General features: G+C 44.9%; 1 protein-coding gene across 3 annotated transcripts in view; it reads right to left on the bottom strand.

Moving 5' to 3' along the window:
- CATSPERB (catsper channel auxiliary subunit beta) overlaps nt 1–17,101 on the bottom strand; it is a 131,062-nt gene that overhangs the window by 53,025 nt on the left and 60,936 nt on the right. For all 3 annotated transcript variants that reach the window (XM_075926708.1, XM_075926707.1, XM_075926706.1), the window contains exons 16-18: nt 15,786–15,937; nt 12,208–12,362; nt 5,094–5,287 (exon numbers count right to left, since the gene is read on the bottom strand). In XM_075926708.1, the coding sequence (XP_075782823.1) occupies nt 5,094–5,287; nt 12,208–12,362; nt 15,786–15,937 (501 nt within the window). The remainder of the gene's footprint in view (nt 1–5,093; nt 5,288–12,207; nt 12,363–15,785; nt 15,938–17,101) is intronic.

Here is a 17,101-nt window from a genome sequence, read left to right as displayed (position 1 = left end):
CCGCCTTGTCTGTTTTTAAAAAACATACAGGCCATATTGTCAGTATATATCTTGATGTGTCTTCCAGTGATGTGAGGTAGGAAATGTTGCCATGTGAGCTGAACAGCCCTGAGCTTGAGGACATTGATATGTAGCATCCTCTCTGCTGAAGTCTATCGGCCCTGGGTTGTAAGGTGTCTCATGTGTGCTTCCCAGCCTGTGATGGAAGTGTCTGTAGTGATGACCATTGAGGATTCTGCGGTGTGAAAGGGTATGCCTCTGCATAAGTTGTACAGCTTTGTCCACTATAGTATTGAACTTTTTACTGTGTTGGGAATTGACAATGTTTTGGTCAGGGAATGGAGGTTGGGTTTGTAATTTGATCTGAGCCATCCCTGGAGGCACTTCATGAATAGATGGGCATTGAGGACCATAGGGTTGCAGGACGCCACGTGTCCAAGGAGTTCTAAACAGTTATGGACTGTGACGCATGGCATTCTGTGGAGCGATTGGACTAGCTCGCAGATCCTTAGGATCTGTTGGGAGGCAGAGAGGAAATGACTGAGGTAGAGTTGAGGTACATCCCAATAAATTGTATTAATTGAGTCGATGTAAGGACTGACTTCTTGTTGATTAAGAGTCCCAGTGATTGGAAGCACTGTTGAACTAGATGGGTGCAGTGATAGGATTCGTCTTGAGTTCTTGCCTTGATAAGGCAATAGTTGAGGTACGTATGTATGGTAATGTCCTGTTTTCAGAGGTGGGCTGAAACCACTGCTAACATTTTGGAGAAAACCCTCAGTACCATGGAAAGTCTGAAGGGTAGTACCGTATATCGGTAGTGCTGTGTACCTAGGGTGAAATGGAGAAGCCGTCTACGAGTAGGTCAAACAGACACATGAAAATATGTGTCTTGTAAGTCGAGAGATGAAAACCTGTCACTGAACTCCAGAGATGAGTTAATGGTGGATAATGTAACCATTTTGAGCTTTTGCTTCTTTACTAATTTGTTTAGGGCCCTCAAATCCAGAATTGGATGCCAACCTCCAGTTTTTTTCTGAGTGAGGAAGTAATGAGAATAAAACCTGGGGTTCTATAGCACCCAATTGTAGAAGGTGATCTACTTCTTACTGTGAGAGGGGTTCCTAAAAAGGGATGGAGTGGGTTTTATATGAAAAGAACTTTTCACCCTCAAGCAGTATAACTTCCACAGACGACTAGATTTCTCAAGGGAAGGCAGAGGAATTGAACCATGAAGCCTGTCTCGTGACAACTGCCATGGCTGTTGCCGCTGTATCTAGGGCAGCTTGAAGGGCTGTCCTTGATATTGCATGGCCCTCCACAATGACCGCTCTAAACTGTGTTTTTTTCACCTGTGTTATATCATCAACAAAAAGATTAAACTTTGTGTAACTGTTAAAATCGTATTTGCTAAGGAGTGCAGCATAATTGGCCACTCTTAGTTGTAATGTGGGTGAGGTGCAAACCTTTTTACTGAAAGTAAAATCCTTTATTATCTGTCTGATGGCATGGAACAGTTTTGCTACTATTTATTTCTTTGCTAAGCCACGTCGACTACCAAGGATTTTGGTGGAGGATGAGTAAATAAAAACTCTGACCCCTTTGGGTAAACATAATACTTGTGGTCTGCCTGTTTCAGGTGGGAGGAATTGAGGCAGGGGGTTTCCAAACAATTTTGGCAGGTTCCATGATGGCTGAGTTGATAGGCAGGGCAATTTTTGAGGAAGGCATAGCCTGCAGGATTATGGTAAGCTTGTGTTGTGTGTCCTGCACATCCTCGATCACAATGTTTAGGTCAGCTGTAACTCTCTTAAAAAGTTCCTGGAAAGGGGTGAAGTCTTCAGTGGTTGCCGAGGGTGGTGGCATGATAGGCTGGTCAGTCACAGATGGTGAGTTTGTGTCTAATGATGCATCTGGAACTAAGTCAGTGGACTGCAGTTCATCAATTTCATTTTGTTCCCTCTATATTAGAGGGGATTGGGACAGGGGAGAAAGTGCTTTGTCTTAGATAGCCTCTTTTTGTGATGTTGAGGTTATGGTCTCCAATATTGCCATTGAGGTGGATAAAGCATGGGTGGTGGCATCCATGGGTATGGAACCTACCGGGCCATGCCCACACTGGTAGTCTGGGCAAAGTCAGCATGGGATCAATGTCCTGATGTTTCTGTGCATGGCGACAGCTGGGACGAGAAAACCCTTGGTTCCTCATCGTCATCACCATTTGGATGGTTCTGAGTAAGACAGATTGTCGGTGCTTAAAAATGAAGAGTTAAAAGTTGAGGAGACTACAAGGTCTCTCTGATTCTGGTAGCTAGTAGTAGGAGTAAATGGCACCGAGGCTAGAGGGGTCGCACTTGGCCCCGGCACCTGTGGTATTCCAGGTGCAGAGCTCAGAGCGTGAGTATTTGCCTTCGTCTGCAATTGCAGGATGGTGACAATATTCTGTGTGCCATCAGCTGTTGTGGTGCCATGGTTCACACTCTCAGCACAGTGATTTCAGCTGCTTCGCTGTTCGGTGTCGTACTCAGTGCTGAGTTCTGTGAGGCAGGCACTTAATGGCGTGTAGCCTCCATATGGTCACCATGTGAGGCACATTTGTGGAGAGCCCAGCCAATACTGTTGGTCAAACGCCGTTTAGGCGACTGCAAGTCTTGTGGCAGAGAGGTGTCACATTTCTTCAGGGATTTCTTGGATTTGACCCCCTTATCATTGGCCATCTGCTGAGAGTCCGGGTCTGAGGAAGGGAGTTTGCCCTTCTCAATCATAAGCATTTTTAAATGGAGATCTCTGTCTCTCCGCGTTTGCACCTTAATGTTAGCATAGTATGGGCAGTCCCGCTGAACATGGGAGTCACCAAGACACTTGACACATTTATGTGGCCATCTGAGGCCAGTATTGCCTAGTTGCAGTCTGTGCTATGTTTAAAACCTGGAGAACCCTTCACCCCGAACGAACGAACAGCATTTTTTCCCCCCTGAGAAGAACTTGGCAAACAACTAGGGAGAACAACTTGGAGTTAATTAATCTACTTATCTACTGAGAACTATTGATGAACAAAGAGCACTGCAGAGGTCCATCTTGAGCTGTGGATGGTATGAAGAAACTGAGGGGATAGTACTGCGCATGCACAGTAGTGCCAGATGGTGCTGTGACCTCCAATGCTAGGAAGAATCTGCTCTGTGGTGCGGGGGCGCAACAACACCTGCTGTGGAGCACCCCCAGGGATGTCTCTAAGAAGAAATCTAAGTTATTCAAGATTGGCATGAGATTTAGACTAAAATATCAGTAATTGAATGTCCTAATTAAGGTAGAATTTGAATACTATTTTATCCTAGCTGATATGGTAGCGTCTAGAAAAGATGTCTTCACTGACAAATGTAGGAAAGAGAATCTTACTAAGGGCTCAAAACAGGGGACTCAAGTATTATAAGGATCAAATTACCATCCCTAAGTAGAGCTCTTTCTAGGTTGAGAGTTTCAATAACTAATTGATAAAGCTACAACATTGCCAGAGGTTCGTTCGGTGCCGCCGTGGAAGTCAGTGCCATAAGAGCAGTTGTAGGCGGTGCGGAGGGTGAGCTCGGTGCCGCATGCGCCATCGGCGCTGGGGAAGGCTTCGGTGCCGACGATAACTTAGGTGCTGGAATAGTTGCGGGCTGCGGAGCCGAAATGCTGCGGCAGTGCCTTAGAAGGGCCATGCACACCCGAGGTGCCCGGTTTGTCCCCCATGCTAACACACATCGGGGGAAGGGAATGAGAAGGCGATGGTCTTTTCTTCACCTTCTTTGGGGACAGCTTGGCTAAGGGGACAGGAAGCGATACGGGAGTTGCCCCATCTTGTGGCTGTAATACCCTGTCGAAGAGGAGCATTTTGAGCCTCATGTCCCTGTCCTTCCTCGCTCTCGTGGTGAGTTTGGAGCAATGAGGGCACTTCTGGGGTATGTGTCCCTCACCCAGACACCTGATGCAGAGAGCGTGACCGTTGGAGGCAGGCATTGCTTCCCGGCATGAGCTGCACTTTTTAAATCCAGGTGATCCTGGCATGGTCGCCTCTGTGTTCCTCTGACTGGAGTCAGGGGACAAACTATTTACAGATAGCTTGAGGAATATATATATATATATTTTAAAACTAGAACAACTACGACTATATTAACTGGAAAGAACTAACTATGAACTAATCTAACTAAATCTAGTGAGTTCTTCCTCTCTCTCACTCTGACAGAGTTTGAGGAGAAACGGTATTCCATCCGCAGCCGAGGACGGTCAGGAGGAACTGGCGGGAGCCGGACCGCGCGAACGCAAACAGCGCGAAAAGGCACAAGCCGCGCTTTGCGCATGCATGGTCCGGCAGACTACGACTAGTAAAGTTCTCTGATCTGCAGCGCCGGGACAAGCCCGACACCTAAAGTGGAGCACCCACGGGACACTGCTCGAAGAAGAACATCTGAGATACCTTTTCTGATTGATATTCTGAGGAGGGACTCCTAGGAAAATTAGGTGGTGTGTTCTCTATGTTATGACTATGTTAGGAGACATCAAATTCAAAAATAGGCATACAGTAGAAAGTGGAGTAATTTGTGGTAAGGTCTAAGCTTTGGTCAATACTAGAGATTCAGTTGGTTTTGATGCCAGTCTTGCAACTCATATTACCAGGTGCATGTCTCCTGACAAAAGAAAGGATTTCAGTTCTTTTAGTACTGGGAAAACCCTGGGGGTGTAATCAACCTATCTGGTGCTGGTGTCATGGAAAGAAGTAGTGGGTACTAGTAATAGAATAATTAATTTAGCCAGTGCTGAATAACTCTTCAGAACTGACCCCTTGCCTGGTGCTCAGTACTTACTTGCTTGTCAAAGCAAAGGCAAGCACTCAGAGAAGGATTTCAAATACCTGCATAGGCAGAAAGAGAAAATAAATTCAATTTTACACTTTAGGAGAAGCAACCCCACTGAAATGTGAATTCCTTTCTTTGCAAGTTTAAAATAGTGTGCACTCAGACAACTAGAATGAGGGATTTTTTTGAAAAAAAGGTCACACAAGATTTTCCAAAACAAAATCCTCATTACTACACTAATCAACCATATCTGTAACTTACCTTCAAGAATAAGCTGAAGCTTAACTGAGGTGGTGTTTGACATCTTCAAAATACTTAAAGATGTATATATAAAAGCGTTGTTGCTTTCAGAATAAAAGGGAAACCTCTCCTGAATGTCTACGATGACAGACGCTAAAAATTGTGGAGGATATTCATGACGGAAAACATTAACTATTGTACCTGATCCTTTTGGCCTATATGGGCAGGAAGCACATATTTATTATTACATTAGACAATTTGCTAATTAAAGAATTTGTATATACTTAAGTCCATCTCTATTCACAACAGTACTTAATAAGTAAATCTAATGGACTTCAACAGGATTTCAGCATAAGTATGGAGTTAAGCATATGTTTAACCACCGCTCCTGAATGGATATTCTTTCATGAACTGGCATGCTTGTCAAGGTGCATTAGAGTAGGTGTATTAGAGTAGAGTCTCTAACACAAAGCCAGAACTATTAGACTGTGTGCAATGTTGGATGCGTGTTTCTGAGATAGAATTTACTTCTAGCCTGCAGGCAGGCCGTGAAGCTTCAGTGCAGCCCCTCTAATGTTGTTATTTCAGCCCACGGACTACAAAAGCAGCCACGCCAGTCTGTACCTACTCTACTAGCTTCCTGCCTCTGGTGAATGTAGCACAGGGGCTCTCTTACAATGGTAGATGTTTTCAATCACCATGGTTTTTTTTAACATCTGTGGTGCTAAAAATGCTGCCAAAGCCAGAGAAACATTCCCAGTGGCACCTGCAACACTGCAGCTGAATGCATCTTAGAAATGATAGGAATTTTTCTTAAAATTCCATAATGTGGACAATGCTTCAAGTAAATTCCTGGTGTGTCATAAAGCTGCAGCTGAACAAAATTAATCCAGATGCAAAGTGAGACAGAGGGGTGAAAAAGGCTGTACTGATGATTTCTGAGTTATTTCTGAAGACAGGTGATCCAGCAAGGGTAGAGTGGGAAACTTACTTTACTGCAGAGCTCAACGCACATTTAAAACAACTATTGATTGACAGTTGTTTGGATTACCTATATAGTCCTTTGCCCAACTACTGAGATAAGCACCGAGATGAGGGGGTTACTCACCCTCTGCAGTAACTGAAGTTCGTTGATATGGGTGTCCTATGAGTGCTCCACCTTAGGTGTTTGGGCACCTCAGAGTGCCTGGCTGGAAGATTTCTATAGCAGTGATTGTGTATAGCTTGTTAACGCATGTGCAGCAATGTTCATGCTCCAGGCAGCCGATGTGCATGTGCGAACCCCAGTCCCCTCAGTTACTTCTCTGCCCTGGTAGGCACGTGAGAGGAATCCCAAAGCAGAAGGGAGGAAGGGAGAGTGGTGGAGCACCAATAGGGACACCCATCCCGAAGAACTTCAGTTACTGCAGAGGGTGAGTAACCCTTTCTTCTTCTTTGAGGCTGTCCCTTTGGATGCTCAACCTTAGGTAACTATGAAGCAGTGTGTCCGCTGGAGGTGGGTGCTTTGGTCAGCATAGTGTCTTTATGGACAGCTGTTAGGATGCAGTGGCTGAATCGGGTTCACCTAGAGGGGTATGTGTCGAGTGCGTAGTGGGTTGCGAAAGTATGGGTGGATGACCAGGTAGTTGATCTACAAATATCTAACAGGGGGATGCCCTGGATATATGTGGTTGATGCAGCTGTGGCTCTGATTGAGTCAGGGCTGGCCTTACCATGAGGAGGCACCACTAGAACCCAGAGTGTAGAAAATTGTGTCTGCTGCTGGTGCATAAGTACTCTCTCTGCAGTACCATGAGAGGAGTAGAACAGGAAGAAGGCAGAACTGAGACCTTCCAGAGTTTTGGCCCAAGCGAGGGAGTATGGGGGTGTAATTTGAGCTCCCCGCCTCAGGTACCAAAATGTTGTGGGCCAGCCCTGAGGTTTTTCCTGTGCACAAGCTGGATAGGCATATGGAAATACACATCCTGGAGGTTGAAGTTGCCAACCAGTCATCTCTGTTGAGGGAGGGAATAATGGTGGAGAAGGGAACCACATGGAAGCATTGGGAAAGGACATACCTGTTGAGGCCTCTGAAGTCTAAGATTGGCCTCCGTCCTACTGATTTCTTTTCCATGAGGAAATACCGTGAATAAAAAACAGTATTGCAGTACTGGGCAACATGTTGCACTGCTTGATGGAGAGCAGGCGATCAATCCGGTGGCATAGGATAGTCTCATGAGATGGGTCCCTGAAGAGGGACGAGGTGGGTGGGAGGGGTTTTGGAAGGGACAGGAATGGTATGCAGTACCAGTTTTTTATTATGTCCAACACCCTCTTGTTGGATATTATGAGGCACCAGTACTGATAGAATGGTGCTAGGCAATGTGTGGATATCGGCGTGCCATAAAGGATGGAAGGAGAGGGACAAGTTTGACGACTCCTGACCTGAACTTCAAAATGTTTTTCTAGCATTAGAGGGCTGGGATGTGGTTGGCTGCTTGGCAGATTGTTGCCTCCTGTTGTGGCATTGTTGCTTTCTTTGGTCATACTGCCTTTGTGGAGAGTAAAGAAGGCAGATCTATATCTCTGGGTATGACCCTTATTTTGTTTACATTTTCGCACAGGAATCTGTATGCCCAGTGTGCGAAGGGTGGCTCGGGAATCTTTCAGGGAGTGCAACAAAGTGTTGGTGGACTCCACGAAAAGCTTTGGGCCCTCAAATGGGAGGTCCTCGACCCTTGTCTGCACCTCTTTTTGAAAGCCAGGATGCTCTCCTCATCACTACCGCGGCTGCAAGGGAACGAGCGGCAGTGTCAGCAGAGTCAAGGGAGGCCTGTAAGGCTGTCCTGGCTATTAGGGAACCCTCATTTGTGCTGGCTTAAAATTGCTCTTTTTTTTTGTTCTGGAATGTATTTAATAAAAATGGATATCTGTTAAAAAATGTGTATATATTTTGCCAGCATAGCTGTATAATTCGAGATGCGCAGCTGGAAGGAGCCAGACGAGTAGGCTTTTCTCCCCATAAGATCAAGTCGTTTCCACTTCTTATCAGGGGGAATGGATTTTGGTAAAGTATGTTAGGCCCTCTGGTTGGCAGCATCAACTAAGAGGGAAGTGGCGGGAGGGTGTGTGAAGAGAAACTCCGCATCCTGTGAGGAAACAATATTTTCTGTAAGTCTTTTTGCCCACTGGCAATATGGTAGCTGGTATTTGCCACAAGTGTTTAGCAGGATCCATGGGTAGCACTAATTTTACTGATGGTGTAGCTTGCAGTATGCCGGAGAGTTTATGTTGGGTGTCTGGCTGGGTCGTTAATGAAATTTCTAATGCATCAGCCGTCCTTTTAAAAAGGTCCTGAAAAGCCCTGGAATCATTGCCTGCTGAAGGAGGTGGTGGCATGAGCGCATCCTCTGGAAAAGAGGAGGAGAACTGGGTTGGTGAGTGTGATGAATCATTGGAGTCATCATCACTAAAAGAATGAATGGAATCAGTTTGATCCCCAGATACATCTAGGGAGGTCACCGAAGTGTTTCTTGTGTGAGTTTGAGCAGCGTGATGGGATTGTTGCTGCTGCGTTCTGAGAGATGCCCATGGGTCCCAGTTGAGCCAAGCAAGAGGCATAGTCATGAGGGGCAGTAGCCACTGGCTGGGGTGCCACTGAGGCATCATTGATTGTGGCAGAGGTGGCCTCCTCCTATGGGAGGAATGTCTGGGTGAGGCAGCATTTGAAAAAGACACAGCTTCCTCCTTGCTATATAAGGAGGTGCAGGAACAGCTATATTCCTGTTCCTGGAGAGAACCTGGCAAGTGTTGGAGAGTGGAGTAAAGTGGAGTAATGGGTACCGAGGTAACCTTTAGCTGCTCCATAGATATAAAAGAATAGGTTTGAGGCATAGGTGGCAGAGTGTACTGTGTCTGTGAGCCTTTTGCCTTGCCAGGCTGCAGGGTAGGCATGCACATTGACAGAGCCGAACGTGGGGCTTTAGTAGACCCCCTATTTTTATAAGTGGCAGCATGCAGGGTCTGCGTGGGCAGTGCCATAGCTGTGTTGAGCTTTTGTGCAGCAAGGGGCTTAGGCTTGCTAGCCTGTTTCAGCATTGAAGCCAGGTCTTGGGACCCTCAGGGTGCAGTGAGTGATTTAATCCCTGGCAAGCTGTTGCCCAGAACCCTCACAGGGGACAGAACTGGCTTGGAATTGTGGGATAACCCTGTTTTTGGGTGAAGGCGACTCCCTGCTAGTATCTGCATTTATCCTCTCAGATTTTTTTTAGAGGTTGCAGAGCTCACAGCTGAGGCAGGTGCCCCCACTTTGTCTGACATAACTGCTGAGAGAGTGTAAGTGGGGATGCAGGAAAAATCCAAAGATTAAGTCTAGTCAGATTGCTACTGAAGTGAAATAGTTGCCTTGCGCATGGAGTATTTGCTGTGGAGTCAGGGCTCTGTGAAAAAAGCCCTGAGGTACTGCGTGTTCCCCCCTCAGGCAGTAGAGATAAGCAAATGCCCATCCGGGCAGGAAATATACAAATGGCAAATAGGTGACATTGGGCGCACTGGCCGTGCCTGAGGGGGAGGAGGTGTCCTGAGGAAAACTCTGGGGAGGATCTCCTCAGGTGGTTAAAGATTAAAAGAGTAAAAGAATAAAACAGTAAAAATAATAAAAACCAGTAAAATCATTAATAGCACGGAGGGGAGAGCCAATGTAGGGCGATCCCCGCAAGTGGAAAGTGTCAGGCAGTGAGCCTCCGCTTATTCATGGTTCCGACATTGTCACGGCTCCTTCCCCATTCTGGCATGATGAATGCAGAAGTGGGGGCCTGCAAAAGTACCCCAAAACCTTATCTTTCCAGGCTTTGGTAAAAAAACTTCCCTCCAAAATCTTAACAACCGCTGCCACCACCCAACTAATGATAAGAAAATCAGGGGAGAGATCACTTGGGAAATCTCACCCTTAAAGTACAATCCAAGACACAAAAATTAACCAATACCAAGTTAATAAAAAGAAAAGAGAAAGAACTTTTATTATCACCACAATATTCTTGTTGCAAGCATAATGACTAGATGGTAAAGTCACAAAGTAATATACTCATAGGGAATTCCACCATGGGCCCAAAAGAGAGAAAAACCCATTTTAAATGCAAGACATCAGATCCCATTTCCCAAACCATAAAACAATAAAACCTAATAGATTTATCTAAACTTTATCCTACTTACAGAAGAGTCTTTTTTTGGAGGGAGACATTCTGTCTGTCTCCCTCAGTAGCTGGAGAGAAACTGCCCAGGAACAAAGAAGGGAGTAATCCAAAATTCCTTTGTCCCAGTTTGAAATTCCTACCTACATTCCTATTGGCCAACTCTACCTGGCTTAGGTATAGTTAACCCCTTAGTCACATGAAAAAAAAAATCTTTTTTTGTGTGCAGAGCGAAGGAAAAGGTTTTAAAAGGCTAATTCTGACTAAAAGGTAAAGTAAAAAGGCTATCTAGCTAATTGAGGAGCTCAATGCGGAGTGCACAGCAGGTTCCAACCAGTGCCGGAGGAAGCAGAGAAGGAACTGAGGGGATGGGGGTTTGCGCATGCACGTTGGCTGCCTGGTGCATGAACATTGCTGCGCACATGCAAACAGGCTATACACAAGCACTGCTATAGAAATCTTCCATCCGGGCATACTGAGGTGCCCAAACACCTAAAGTGGAGCACTCACAGGGACAGTCTCGAAGAAGTAGTGGTGATGGTTTGTTTCAGGTTATTGTTCACTTGGACTGTCATGATACACTTCACACAGCAATCAGAAGGTAAGATTTTAGCCCATTAGACAGAGAAACCTCTTTAATGATATTATCATTGATATCATTTAATGATACTATCATGAAACTGTCTTTAATGATACTAAATGCTCTAGTAGACATTCACATTCAACACAAAGTCAACCCATAATTAGGTTATGACTGTCTGCTACTGTGCAAATAAGCCATTGGGCTGGAGAAGCAGGGTTGATATAAACTGGCAGAGCAGTATTAGGACATTTTCAGGAGTATTCATTTACAAAATTAAAAATCAAAAATAACCACAAGCAATAGAGGAACTAGATCAAAACAAAATATTATATGTACTCAGCTATCTCTACCACAGCTACCGAAAAGCCCTCCTCACCAGTGCTGTGGTGATTCAACCCATGTCAGTACACACAAGGAAGAAGCTGTCATCAATCCAAGCTCCATTAAAATATTCCAACACATGAAAGGGGTAAATACTACAGGTTGAACCTCTTTAGCCTGGCACCCTCAGGACCTGACCAGTGCCAAACCAGGGAATTTGCTGGACCCCAAAAGATCAATATTATCATTATTAATCAGTATTTCAACACCTCCATTGCTTTTTGGGCTTTTAGAAAACATTTAGAGATAAATTAGAGCTAAATAACAGCATAGAACACTGAGAACCAGGATTGGTGACTGTAAACAAACTTTCTGGGACTGTAGGAGATTTGGCCACCACATAATAAGTGGACACAAGTCTAACTAAAATCATGCTGAACCACAGCCGGACCACAGAGTGCGGACTAGGGAGGTACAACCTGTACAGTTGTAAATCAAATAAAATTCCCACTGAAAATCTTATTGGACTCAATGGTCTCCTAGTAAACACCACTTACGACTCTCCTTCTGAGTACCATTTTACCAAGACAGATTGTCCACTGGAAAAACACTGGCAACAATTAGAGGGCAAGTGAGTCAAATTTTCAATGTTTACTCTTAGCCATCTGGCAAAAAAAACAAAAAAAAAAACAAAAAACAAATTCTGAAGTCTAGTGAGCATCTATTGGATTTCAGTGCAAACTTTGCTTTCAGCACACCGATACTGGACCCATCCTTTTCAGAATGGAAAAAAGTAATCATTGATAGAAGACACTATAGTCAACTGAAATCTGCCTTTGGTTATATCCAGACTACTCTATTGAAGCCAATGTGTTTGAGAAGTGTGACTGAAGGCAACTCTTTGCCCAATGTTTCCAAATTCCTTTAAAATGGTATTTAAAACATTATAATAAAAAACAAAGTATGAAAAAAGGAATTTGACAGTGTCCTTTTAAACGATTAAAGCATGAAAATATTGAATACTCTTTGATAGTTATAATGTATCAAGAGCACATCTATTTACCGATATTTTAACAGTTTCCCTTTGTGCAGCTCATGAAATCTTGACTTTTGGATACTTCTTGATTTTCCATTCAATGGAATATGTTCAAAAAATACTACTTGTTCTTCAGTGATATACTGTGGAGACAATGGGCTATCAAAACCTATGTCATCCTCCTAGAATAATGGAAAAATGTATGGGATTAGCCTTTTCCTTTTTATTCTTCTTTGCTTAAACTCAATAACATATATAATTGTAGTGATGCCTTGAAAACTGATCAAAGACAAATAAGTGAAATTACGATATTTCAGATAATCTGTCACCTTTCCATACAATATTACAAATATTTTCTAACACCTGCAGAACTCTCTAGATACTAGCCAATTAGCCCATCATAAAAGAGGATTTTCAGGTCTCTCCTCTACAACGGTCTTCTCTCCTGAACCTCCGGTCTCTCTCTCACTCTCTCTCTCTCTCTTTCTTCCCCCCCCCCCCAAGGGTCTGTTTGGGCTCCGCACTCCCCGTACTGCATGGGGAGTGCGGAGCCCAAGCAGTCATTTGCGCCACTTGCTCCCATATGGCGGCCCAGCTAAGTGGCGCAGAAGTCAGCCGAGTGCCATGGCGGGAGGCAAAAGGGGGCAGGGCGGTGACATACACGGCCAGGCCCCACCCCCCTGGCCATGTATGTCACCACCCCGCCCCTCTTCCACTCCTGCCGTGGCGCTCAGCTGACTTCTGCGCCATTCAGCTGGGCCGCCGTGGGGGAGCAAGCGGCGCAAGCAGCTGTTTGGGTGCAGCACGGGCCGCCCAGAGGAACAGCCAGCATTTCAGCAACAGCACAGCTCAGAGGGAACAGCCAGCATTTTAGCGTTACAGACTCTCAGACATTGGGCTACTATATATATGATTGAGATCACCATGAAAAAGGCAACAGTAGTCAAGCTTAACAGAATGGTGTTTCTGGTACAGAAGTTATGTCCTTTGCTAAGTAAATATAAAATTGCAGCATTGAGATTTGCAAATGTTTTTAAATGGCAACACAAATATTTTTAGTTCAGTGATTTTTTTAATAGCAAGAACTGCCCCCCTCCCAATAAGTACAAGAACTGTATTATTGGAAAATTACTTGTTTTCCATTTGATTTAATAGGTATCAACTTCTTTCTGTATTATTATTAGCAACTATGGAACAGGATCAAATTTCCTGGAATCTTTGCAATTGAATTTTTTTTTTTTTGATTGGCAACATCACTTAGTCCGATAGACTCAGGCTATGTCTAGACTACAGAGGTTTTTTTTTTCAGAAGAATGGCCGTTTTCCCCACAAAACCTGAGTTATGTCCACTCTGTAAGTGTGTTCTTTTGACAGTAAATCAAAAGAACAGATGGCTTTTTGCACAATTGGTAATCCTCATTCTGCAAGGAAGAAGCCTTTTTGCAAAAGAACTCTTTCGCAACAGGCATGTGTGGACAGGGAAGAGGAAGTTTTTTCGGAAGAAGGGGGAAGAGGAAAAAACACAGATGCGCTGGTGGCCATTCTGTCCATAGCAATCACTGTTTACATATGAGATAGCGCTTTTTCGATGTGCTTTTGCAGTGTGGACAGAGGCAGCCCGTGCCTATAGGCAAACTAGGCAGCTACCTAGGGCACCAAGTTGCATGGGGCGCCAAATTCCAAACCCTGCCCCTTCCATTTCCCATTCCCTTTCCGGTGCCTTACCTGGAGCACGGCTTCCCTGCGGCCAGGAGGGGAATAAGTCCTGGGAGAGGCAGCGCAGGGGGGAAGTTTCCCCTGTGCTGCGAGGGGGGGAGGGTCAGCCCCGGGGGAGGGTTTCCCCTGTGCTGCAGGAGTGAGGGGGCAGCCCCGGGGGAGGAGGAATGTGGGGGGGTTTCCTCTGGGCTGCAGGGGGGGGTCACCCCGGGAGAGGCGCATGCCAGCTTCTCTCTGGGGGGGGGGGGGTTTAGGAGGAGGCAGGTGCAGGGGACTCTCTCCCCTGACTAGCACCCTGTTCCCTCTCCCCGGCCCCCAGCCCCCGAACTCCATCCCTAGAACTCCATCCCCAGCCCCCTGTCCCCCGGCCCCTAGCCCCCGAACTCCAACTCCATCCCCAAAGCCCAGGCCTCCAACCCCCAACCCCCTGGCCCCTAGCCCCAGAACTCCATCCCCAGCCCCTCGGCCCCCAGCCAATAGAACTCCATCCCCAGCCCCCCTCTCCCCAGCACAGAACCAAAACCCTCAGTTGATATCTGCCCTTGGGGGAGGGGGAGGCACCGATTGCATGGTTCGCCTAGGGCACCAGTTGCTGGCAGCTAGTCTAGGGCTGCCCCTGAGTGTGGACTCCCTATTGTGCAGAGTTTTTTCAGAAGATCTCTTCCAAAAAAAGCATCTTGTGCAAGAAGCTTGTAGTCTAGACGTAGCCTCATTGGCCACGATTTTACCTATGAGTGAATAACTCCATTTAACCTCCCCCTTCATATTCCTGCATCATGCCTTTCTCTTTTATTATTATGAAAGAAAGTTAATTTCCTCACAGTTCTTAACCCATTTCTTTCGGTATTATATAAAATATAAAAAGAAATGAAATTTACTAGTACCCAGTATATATAAGGCCTTAAATTCATGGTCTGTTTTGGTCAATTTCACATTACTAGGATCTTTAAAATGGTAAATTTCATTATTTCAGCTATTTAAATCTGAAATTTCACAGAGTTGTAATTGTAGGCATCCTGACCCAAAAAGAGTTGGGGGAGTCAGAATTATCCTGGGGCTGAGAGTTTGCAGCACTGATACTTTTAATTCTGTACTCTTGCTGGCAGCGATGCTGCCTTCAGACCTAGGCAGCTGGAAAGCAATGGCTGCTCCCTGAATCTCTGAAGGCAGAGCTTCTACCAGCTACAGTGCAGAAATAAGAGTGTCAATATCGTATCGTAAGTGCTGCTGCAAAGTATTTCTACCCTTACTTCTGCATGCCTTCAGCGCTGCCCCCAAAATAATCTCACAACCCTCTGCAACTTCCTTTTGGCTCAGGGCCCCTAATTTGAGAAATGCAGGTCTCCCACATGAAACCTGTATAGTACAAGGTAAAAGACTGTATTTCACAGGGGAAGGCCTTATTTAATTATCCATGACGCATTTTTCATAGCCATGAATTTGACAGGGCTATGTATGTGAGTTGGGTGATTTAGCTCTCTTCCATTTAAGGTAAAATCCACTCATATGTCAAGAGCATACTCAAAGTCCTCTGCCCCATTCAAGTACATCATTGCACCATCTATTAGCAAGGAAAGGCCTATGCAAACCTGTGCTGACCCTATATAGGATGGCCAGACAATGTTGTTTGAGGTGGAATGTGGAAATTGACTACTGGAGACACACTGACTTGTACTCATCATAAAAGCAAAGAACAGATTATGACTTATTCCAGGTCATGGACTAGAAACACAGAAATGGTGGAAGTATAGCAGCCTTGCAGCTCATCCAAGGGATGAGGGTGGATTCCCTCCACCTCCTAGTACAAAACTTGAACTTTGTGCCTGGGGAGGAAGGAGATGGGATAAATGTATCCTAAACCAATTTGATAATTTCATTATACAGCTAACCTGTACTAGGGTGATAACATCAAGCAGGCTTATTTCCAGACTATCAGAGACCGATTTATTCAGAGAAATTATGTTTAAAGACCCCAAGTGGTCATAGTATAAATTGAAAACATGGAATGCTGATGTTGTAAGCCGGGCATATCTTTCTAAACCTACAAAGAAAGAATATAAGACACTATATTGAAAATGGACCATATGCACAAACAAAACTTGGTAGCATAGTGAGTTTAGGTTTATTGCAATAAAGTAGAAGGGTACTGCTGGTTTCTGAGGAAGCTGTGATGACTCAGGATGATACTTTTTTTAAAATCTGAGAAACAAGCTTATAGTAAGCTAATAAATAAAAAAATATTTAGAACAAAATCACAATCAAATGTAACTGAATGATTATCTCCTATAGCACATACTATTTAAGGTCCTGAATCCTGTACTGAGTAGGGATGTAAGCGACTAGTTGACTACCCAATAACATATGATTATCAGGTCATTGAGTAGTGACTTGACTAATCACTTCCCCCCTTTGCTGCCTCTATCAGAGAGAGACAGCAAGGGGGAGAGCAGGAGCTGGTTCCCCCCAGTGCTTAAAAGCTGGTTCCCCCCAGTGCTGCCTCGGGTAGGCAAAAGAAGCAAAGGTGTAGTGGGGGACTGGCGCAAGCCAGGAATCAGCCAATTCTTGGGCTTACTCCCAGTCCTCCCCTTCGCCACTGTGTCTCTGCTTTTTAAATGTATTAAGAGCCAGGTGGGGGGACCGGGAATGAGCTGGAACAGCTGATTCCCAGCTCATGCTGTTCCCCCCACTACGACTTTATTGTTTCCATTTTATTGAATAATTGTGTAGTTTTATATAGTTCATGGAAATTCCATCAACTACTCAATTAGCCGATTACCTGCAATTTACCATCCCTAGTACTGAGCACTGTAGTCAGCCTTTGTGTTCTTTATCATCATGACGCTCTGTGTGGGACAGGGGATCTATGCATACAACCACACTGCTGTCTCAAAGGCCCAAAGCTCAGGCAAGTCTCAGGCCCAAGCCCTGCAATTTGTGAAGTCAATAACAAAATTCGCACCGACTTCAATAATGTGTGTATTATTGATGCTCAGCCCAATCAGATTGTCCGCTTTGCAGTTTAGATGTGTATGTTAATCAGGGCCATCTTTAAGATTTATGGGGCCCTACTCAGTACTATAAAACTGGCCAATGGCAGCTGGAGTGGGATGATAAGTTTTTAGAGTTGTGATTTTATAATCTTCAGCAACACACTACTAATGAAATATTTTAAATCAAAATTTAAATTAAGGTTCTTTAGACTAAC

The sequence above is a fragment of the Pelodiscus sinensis genome, chromosome 4, assembly GCF_049634645.1.
Source record: "Pelodiscus sinensis isolate JC-2024 chromosome 4, ASM4963464v1, whole genome shotgun sequence".
NCBI classification, from domain to species: Eukaryota; Metazoa; Chordata; order Testudines; family Trionychidae; genus Pelodiscus; species Pelodiscus sinensis.
Note: the sequence above shows the minus strand (reverse complement) of the source record. Positions and strands in the feature narration are given on the sequence as shown.